The sequence below is a fragment of the Vollenhovia emeryi genome, unplaced genomic scaffold (genome assembly GCF_000949405.1).
Source record: "Vollenhovia emeryi isolate VEMERY1.0 unplaced genomic scaffold, V.emery_V1.0 DF939694.1, whole genome shotgun sequence".
Taxonomy (NCBI): Eukaryota; Metazoa; Arthropoda; class Insecta; order Hymenoptera; family Formicidae; genus Vollenhovia; species Vollenhovia emeryi.
In genome coordinates, this window is record NW_011966672.1 from 1 (window position 1) to 8,225 (window position 8,225).

The 8,225-nt window shown below is 41.9% G+C and overlaps 2 protein-coding genes across 2 annotated transcripts; one reads left to right on the forward strand and one right to left on the reverse strand.

Annotated features, from left to right (window-relative positions):
- The first annotated feature begins 51 nt into the window (after positions 1 to 51).
- On the forward strand, positions 52 to 2,722 carry LOC105556938. The gene is made up of 2 exons (XM_012004052.1): positions 52 to 645; positions 706 to 2,722. The coding sequence occupies exons 1-2, from the start codon at positions 149 to 151 to the stop codon at positions 2,705 to 2,707; spliced, it is 2,499 nt and encodes an 832-aa protein (XP_011859442.1). The 5' UTR covers positions 52 to 148; the 3' UTR covers positions 2,708 to 2,722.
- Positions 2,723 to 3,346: 624 nt separating this feature from the next.
- Positions 3,347 to 5,323, reverse strand: LOC105556941. Its single transcript, XM_012004054.1, has 3 exons — positions 4,937 to 5,323; positions 4,677 to 4,834; positions 3,347 to 3,665 (listed from the first exon to the last, which is right to left on the reverse strand). Exons 1-3 carry the CDS (start codon positions 5,321 to 5,323, stop codon positions 3,347 to 3,349), a joined length of 864 nt encoding a protein of 287 aa, XP_011859444.1.
- Between the last annotated feature and the right edge of the window lie 2,902 nt (positions 5,324 to 8,225).

An 8,225-nucleotide genomic window follows, 5' to 3' on the forward strand; every position in this document is an offset into this window, starting at 1 on the left:
GACTGCTGTAAAGAGCATCACCACGAAAAACCGACAGCTCTTTCCTACCACAGATCTGCTTGAATGGTACAACAAGACTGTGATCGATACGACTTTGGCTGCATTGGAGGAGTTTCAGGAGCGTGACAGTGGGTGGGCGTCACGCATAATGAATTTAATGATTAATGTTAACAGATGTAATCCTATGCGTGTTGGATGTTGGATTGATATGCCGCCAGTGATAAAGTTGAAGAGAGCGGTCGTGAACGTGAAATTACTGGATAACGCATGTTTCGCGTGGGCTGTGGTTGCGGCTTTGTATCCCGCTGAGAAGCATACCTCGAGATGCAGTCAGTATCCCGATTATCAAACGGTGTTAAAGCTCGATGGAATAGACTTTCCTATGACCCTGAAACGAATTTCAAGATTCGAACGTTTAAACGATATGTCCATCAATGTGTTTACCATGAAGGATGAAAAAAAGGATGGAACGATCGTTCCTCTGCGTCTCACTGATCATAAAAGAGATATTCATATAAATTTGCTGTATCTGTCGGATACGCGAAACTACGTTCACGAGGGTCATTTCGCGTGGATAAAGAATTTATCGCGATTGGTTGGAAGTCAGTTATCCGGAGGAAACCACAAGAAGTATATTTGCGATCGGTAAGTACCTCGAGAAAGAGAGAGAAATGTGAATTGTTTACATTGTATAATGCATTCCAGATGTCTGCATTACTTCCACTCGAGGGAACGATTGTCCATTCACATCGTGGATTGCGAAAGGATGAACGAATGCGCGATCGTTCTTCCGAACGAGGATGACAAATGGCTCGACTTTCGCAACTACGAACGAAAAGAGAGACTTCCCTACGTGATATACGCCGATTTGGAGTGCGCGTTAGAGAAGGAGGAGGAGGAGGAGAGCGAATTAATACCACGAAACGGATTTACTTATCAACATCATACAGCATTCAGCGTTGGCTACTACTTGCGATGTGTACTAGACGAGAATGCGTCGACGTACAAATTTTATCGTGGTGAAGACTGCATATCATGGTTCGCGCGAGAATTGAACGCTCTCGCGCATCGCGCGAAGGAGACTCTCGACGCGATCGTGTCTATGACGCAGCTCACGTCAGACGAGGAGCGTAGCTTTTGGAACGCGACTCTTTGTCATATATGTGGAAAACCGTTTGACATGGGGGATCAACGCGTGCGTGATCATTGTCACATAACCGGGCGTTACAGGGGTCCGGCTCATTCGCGTTGTAATCTAAATTTCAAAACGTCTTTCGTAATTCCTGTGTTTTTTCACAACCTCTCAGGTTACGATGCGCACTTTATCATCAAAGAGATCGCTAACAGTTTCGAGGGTAGAGTAGAATTGTTACCGTTGACCAAAGAAACGTACATCTCGTTCACGAAAGTTGTTCAGAATACGTCGCTGAGGAAGGGAGACACTTGTGTGAAACTGCGATTTGTAGATTCGTTTAAATTCTTAGGGGCCAGTCTCGCGAAATTGGTGTCGTACCTAGACAAGAACGAACTGCTAATAACACGGTCAGCGTTCTCGAATCTCGATGACAATGATTTCGAATTGCTCACGCACAAGGGTACGTTCCCGTACGAGTATGTTGATAGCATCGATCGGTTGCTCGAAACCGAGTTACCATCCCGTGAGGCTTTCTACAGTTCGCTGACCGGTGAGAGCGTCAGCGATAACGATTACGAGCACGCAGTCAATGTGTGGCAACGTTTCCGCATTAGTAATCTTGACGAGTACAGCGATTTATATTTGAAAACAGACGTTCTGTTGTTGGCAGACGTTTTTGAGAATTTTCGCGACAAATGCATACGGAGTTACGATTTGGATCCAGCTCATTATTACACGTTACCGGGGTACACGTGGGATGCTATGTTGAAATATACGGGTGTTCAATTCGAATTGTTGACCGATATCGATATGCTTCTCTTTGTTGAACGTGGTGTACGCGGTGGTCTGAGTCAGTGTTCCAACAGATACGCGCGAGCTAATAATAAGTATCTTTCGCCACACGATCCGTTGAAACCGTCGACATATCTCATGTACTATGACGTGAATAATCTCTACGGATGGGCTATGTGTGAATCATTGCCGTACGCGCAATTTCAATGGGTCAGCGACGTGGAGAGTCTAGACGTAATGTCGGTGACCGCGGATTCCGATATCAGCTACATTATGGAGGTGGATCTTGCGTATCCGCGCGAGCTCCACGACGCTCACGCGGACCTTCCGTTCTGCCCAACGCGCGCCTCACCCCCCGGTAAGGTTACCGATAAGCTTCTAGCGACGCTTCACGATAAGTCGCGCTATGTCATACATTATCGCAATTTGCAACAATGTGTGCGTTATAGGATGCGTATACTTAAAATTCATCGCGTTTTACAATTTGTACAATCACCATGGCTGCGTGGATACATCGAACTGAATACAATGTTTAGAACTCGTGCGAATAACGAATTCGAGAGCAATATGTATAAGCTTATGAACAACGCGGTTTACGGGAAGACAATGGAAAACGTGCGCGAGCACGTTGACGTGCGTCTTGTGACGCGTTGGGAGGGAAGGTACGGAGCGGAAGCGCTAATTTCAAGACCGAATTTCCACAGTAGAAGCATTTTCTCCGAGGATCTGATGGCCGTTGAGTTACGGAAACTGGAGGTAAAGCTCATGAAACCAATTTAGGTTGGCATGGCCATTCTGGAAATATCAAAAACGCGATTATACGATTTTCATTATGATTATATGGTGCCCTTGTATCGCGGTGTGTGTAAGGTAATGTACACAGATACGGACAGTCTGATTTATTTCGTCGAATGTGACGATATTTATGAGGATATGAAACGCTCCATTGAAAGATTCGACACGAGCGACTATGCCGAGAACAACGCGTACGGTATGCCGCGCGCGAACAAGAGTGTTCCGGGTCTGATGAAGGATGAGAATCGTGGCGCGATTATGATAGAATTCGTAGGTTTGAGAGCGAAGATGTATGCCGTGAGAGTGCTCGGAATGAGCGACACGAAAAAGATAAAGGGTGTAAAGAGAAACGTAGTTGAGAGAACGATAACGTTCGACGATTTCATGCAATGTTTGCGCGATATGACGGAGCAGTCGAGATCGCAATTCTGCGTGCAGTCGAGACTGCATGAGGTGTACACCGTTTCCGAAACGAAACTCGCTCTCAGTCCTCACGACGACAAGCGATACGTCATGCTCGAATCCTACGATACTTTGCCTTGGGGACATTACAGGGTGCCATAATAATAATAATACATATATACAAATTTATACCTTTATTGTATACATGAATAAAAGCTTTTGTTATAATACATCTGTTTTGCGTATCCATGAATTGTGTGAATTATCCATTCCTAGCCACTTTACGTATACCTCATTACCCTTTCTACGTAGAACCTTTTCCACTAGATAAACGGGATTGGCGACTCGTGACAATTCGTGCTCGTAGAAACCCCCAGCTATTGGTTGTCCGCGATAATCTTTCAATAGATACGTCACAGGATTAGTCTGTTGTACTTTGGCGATGCGAAATATTTCTGTAGTCCAGTTGGGTGTGTAGCCTTTTTCGAATATCGTTTTGAATTTGCTCACGCGTACAGTCGGGAGCAATGAGGTTGCGACACTTTTTTTTTGGATGAGTTTACGAACGCGCAAAAAAATTCAGGATGCGAATCCCTGTCCGCGCTCATGCGCGGTGAGTGATCATGGTGCTGTCAAATTTGTGTATACAATGTGTAACATAAATGTATATGCGGCGGCAAATCCATAATAAATAACATGATTATTCAATTGATTCGCGTTAACTCGCTGTCGGATCAGATCTTTCGCCGGCTTGTCTCTTGGTTAAACTAATGAATAATGTGGGATGATTTCTAAATACAAAATCAAATAAATATAATAAATATAATTTATAAATAAATAAATAAATAAATAAATTTAAATAAATTTAAATAATTTAAGTAAATAAATAAATTTAAATGAAATAAATAAAGAAAGAAATGACATTAATTTAATAAATATATGTATAAAATGACCATAATACCTTGTCTTCACTAATATTTTTTTAAATTTGTGAATCAAATATCCGACGGCGATTTAGTAGAAAATTTATTGATTTAAAAACTTTTCATACATAATTATATGTGTATAATTGCCGTTGGATATTTGATTCACAAATTTAAAAAAATATTAGTGAAGACAAGGTATTATATGGTCATTTTATACATATATTTATTAAATTAATGTCATTTCTTTCTTTATTTATTTCATTTAAATTTATTTATTTACTTAATTTATTTAAATTAATTAAAATTTATTTATTTATTTATTTATTTATAAATTATATTTATTATATTTATTTGATTTTGTATTTAGAAATCATCCTATATTATTCATTAGTATAACCAAGAGACAAGCCGGCGAAAGATCTGATCCGACAGCGAGTTAACGCGAATCAACTGAATAATCATGTTATTTATTATGGATTTGCCGCCGCATATACATTTATGTTACACATTGTATACACAAATTTGACAGCACCATGATCACTCACCGCGCATGAGCGCGGACAGGGATTCGCATCCTGAATTTTTTTGCGCGTTCGTAAACTCATCCAAAAAAAAAGTGTCGCAACCTCATTGCTCCCCACTGTACCGCGTCATCGATCTTGAATCTTCCTGAAGCGGCTATCTTCGTTCGACTGTACACCGTTGACAGGAGTCTCTCAGCAGCCTCAGGTGTCACGTCTACAGGTCGCATACGGATCGTTCGATGTATGCGACGATTGTACCTCTACAGCAGATTTGACAGTTCGTTGATCCATACGTATGATCCGTTGAGTGTAAACATTTTCCACATGTCGTTCTTGAGCGTGCGATTGAATCGTTTCACTACCGAGGCCTTCATCACCGAATACGTAGAGTAATGGTTGATGCGACGTTTTTGTAACACTTCTCGTACGTCAGCGTTGTAGAACTCCTTCTCCTTGTCCGTTTGTAAATTTTTCGGACATCGCGTGCTCTCGCGAAACAGTTTAGAGAGGGTCGCGGCCACTTCCTTTCCACCCTTGCTCTTGAGCGGCAAAGCCCACGCGTATTTGCTTAACACATCGATGACTGTCAGTATGTAGTTGTGACTCTTATTGAATCGCGAGTACGGTCGCATTTCCACATCAGCCTGCCACAGATCGTCGTATCCTCGTACTGTAACACGTCGTCGTGGAAAGTTCTTCCGCGCCGGGGCGTGCAGCTCCTCCACGAGTCTTCGTTTCTCGACGCTCATCGTCCTCTCTGTTTATTCAGATTTTAAAAGATCATCGAGAATCTCTTGTAATCGAGGATGTTCTCCATGCTTATGTTGCAACGCTGCTATCAACTCTTTCACAGCGGTCTGCAGAATAAGCCACTGTTTGTTGTGTAAGCCAATATGAGTTTTCAGATTCGATGCCGTGTTAGTAACATCGACGACGGCCATATTTATGTCGAGCGTTCTTTTGTCAATTCTTTCGCCGAGTGTTTGTTGCAACGTTTGCAACTTTTTTTCTTGCGCGTCCACGAGTATCCTGTTATTCGCTGTGAGCATCACGTTTTGCCCTATCAGGTCATACAACTCCTGTAGTCTACGTTCATGTTTATTCATTGTAGACTGGTTGCTCTCGAGCGTTGTCTTTGCGTTCTCTTCCAAATCGTGCAGCTGACCTTCCAATCGATGTGAAAGCGCGTGAATCGCAGTATCCACATAGTTTTTACTCGTCGCGTCGTTCTCGTCGTGAGGTTCACCTATACGTCGTATCTTACGCGAGCGTCCGTCGTAGTCACCAGTGTTTAGATTCAACGTATTTTCGAGCACGTACCTCCGCAAGGATGCGATTGACGAACATGTTTCGTTCAATGCAATTCCATCGTTTTCATGTCTCTTCAGAGACATGCCAAACTTGTTGACATACATGACGGCTTCGGTGTGTGAACCGTACTGCCGACACGATTGATGAAACCAGGTTAATTTATAATGAATCCAGCCTCGCATTGATATATTTCTTTGTCATTCATGAGTACGGTCATCTCTCTTTCCTCTGAAAACAAACGTACATATTTCTCACAACTCTGTTACATACAGTGTTGAAAATAAAAAAACCATTTCTTACTTACGAAGATCCACTTGGCTTTGCCTTCTTCGATCTTGTTTCATGCATATCCCCACGCACCTCAGTTAATCGTCGTACATAGTCGTTCAAAGGCATATTCATTTCCTTGACGAAGGCAAATATTTGTTTTCTGAAACCAAACGGAAACACTTTGTCACGAATATGGTACATAATTAAACTGTATAATTACACGAAACGATGTATACTTACAATGTTGCGAACATCGTGTCATGCACCCGTATGTGCACCTCTAATGTCACGAACTTAGGCATGGTGTTTTCTAAACGTTCCAGATCCTTATATATCTCACGCACCATTCCTGATAGAGTTTCAACGCTTTCGGTGAACTCCGTCACAGTGGTGTTGAGAGCATCCGTCAGGACCATTAGGTCATGTAGTTGATCCATTGTGTGTGTGTGTGTGTGAACAGACGACGCCTCGATACTTTTACAACTTGAGACCGCGCACTTTGAGATTCTGTATGACTTTGACAGGTCTCGTACGTTTAACGATGTATTTATACCTTTCAAATCGGAAACTTTCCTGCGATATGCACCACTGTATCGCCATAGTCTCATCGAACGGATATATGACGTGAGCGTCTAATCAAACAGATATTGCGAAACATATGGATCATATCCTTCAAATTGTTATTTTTTGTGACGCTTTGCGATTGCAACAGTCGCTGTACGAACTCAATCTTCATAGTACTCTTAGTACTCTCGAAGTACGAGTAAAAAGTGCCAGTGTGCCAGTACACGTGTTGGAGAAGGCGACCACAAACTTGAGGTAAACAAACTTTATTTTTTGTAATGATAATAGAAAATTCCATTCGACAAGTACAATGTAAGGTAAAATTGAATAAAACACACACACTAATTTTATTTTATATATATTTTTTAGAAAAAATAAACAAATAAAGATGAAACCACCAGCGGATATTGTAATTGACGGGGTAGATCCCCGGCAACATGAATTCTACGATGTTTTACGAGAATGTCATTGCTTTCGGGCACTTGAACCCGGAAGCCACTATTTCGAGGAAAATTATCCATGCAGGCGCATATGCGCAGACTGCGCTACGAACGAAGATGAAGAGGAGCTCGATTATTACGCGCGCTTGGAGAATTGGCACACATTATGTGGGCCATTTTTCGCAACGACAATGCAGCAGAAGGAACAATGCCACAAATGCAATAAAATAATAGTAACAGCTCGACCGGCAATAGACTGTGAACTTTGTATACAAAATTACTTATATTTTAGTGGAACATATCAAGACTGCGTAGAGGAGGAGATCGATTTTGAGAGGAAGGTATTGATAAGAAATTTAGATGCGTTAGGAGATTATTTATAATTAATCATCATTTTTACGAATAAAGTATTATTTTTATCATTGAAAGAAGAATTTCCTGCGATATGCACCCCTTTATCGTCACAGTCTCATCGAACGGATATATAGCGTCATCGAACGGATATACAGGGTGATTCAAAATAGGTATAGTGTCCCTGAAATGTCGTATTCCTGATTAAATTCTAAGACGATTTTTCTCTTACCAAAATGTTCTCCGAAGCTTAGTTTTTGAATTATTCAAAGAAATAGTCAGCGAATAACTGGCCGAGTACAAGAGGCAGACAGGAGCGGCGCACCGCCGCGGCGCCCGGCGGCTTACGCGGGGCGGTCAGCTGAGCGATCAGCTGCAGCGTTGCACACGCACATTTCTCTTTCTCTCTCTTACTCACTCACTCACTCACTCACTCACTGACTATTTTATAATTGCAAAAACTAAGCTTCGGAGATTTTGACAGTGAAAACGTCTCGAAATTTAATTAGGAATACGACATTTCTGTCACTCACTTACCTCGTAAAGATGCGACGACTTGGTGTTGTTGCAATTTCTTGAGAGACGGATCGACCAATATTTATTGTATCTTGCACGCATACACTTACGTTTCACTCACTCGAGCAACAATATGAGAAATGCTCAGCGAAAAATGATCTATCGTTCGAAACGATGCCGAATCAACATCGAAACCATC

Excerpts from the sequence above, each read along its gene's own strand:
- LOC105556938 (XM_012004052.1), top strand. The coding sequence starts at position 149 with ATGAATTTAATGATTAATGTTAACAGATGTAATCCTATGCGTGTTGGA. Across the intron at positions 646-705 it reads AAGAAGTATATTTGCGATCG|ATGTCTGCATTACTTCCACT; the intron begins GTAAGTACCTCG and ends AATGCATTCCAG.
- LOC105556941 (XM_012004054.1), bottom strand. The coding sequence starts at position 5,323 with ATGAGCGTCGAGAAACGAAGACTCGTGGAGGAGCTGCACGCCCCGGCG. Across the intron at positions 4,835-4,936 it reads ATTCGGTGATGAAGGCCTCG|AGGTACAATCGTCGCATACA; the intron begins GTAGTGAAACGA and ends AATCTGCTGTAG. Across the intron at positions 3,666-4,676 it reads GTACAGTGGGGAGCAATGAG|TGTCGCAACCTCATTGCTCC; the intron begins GTTGCGACACTT and ends CCAAAAAAAAAG.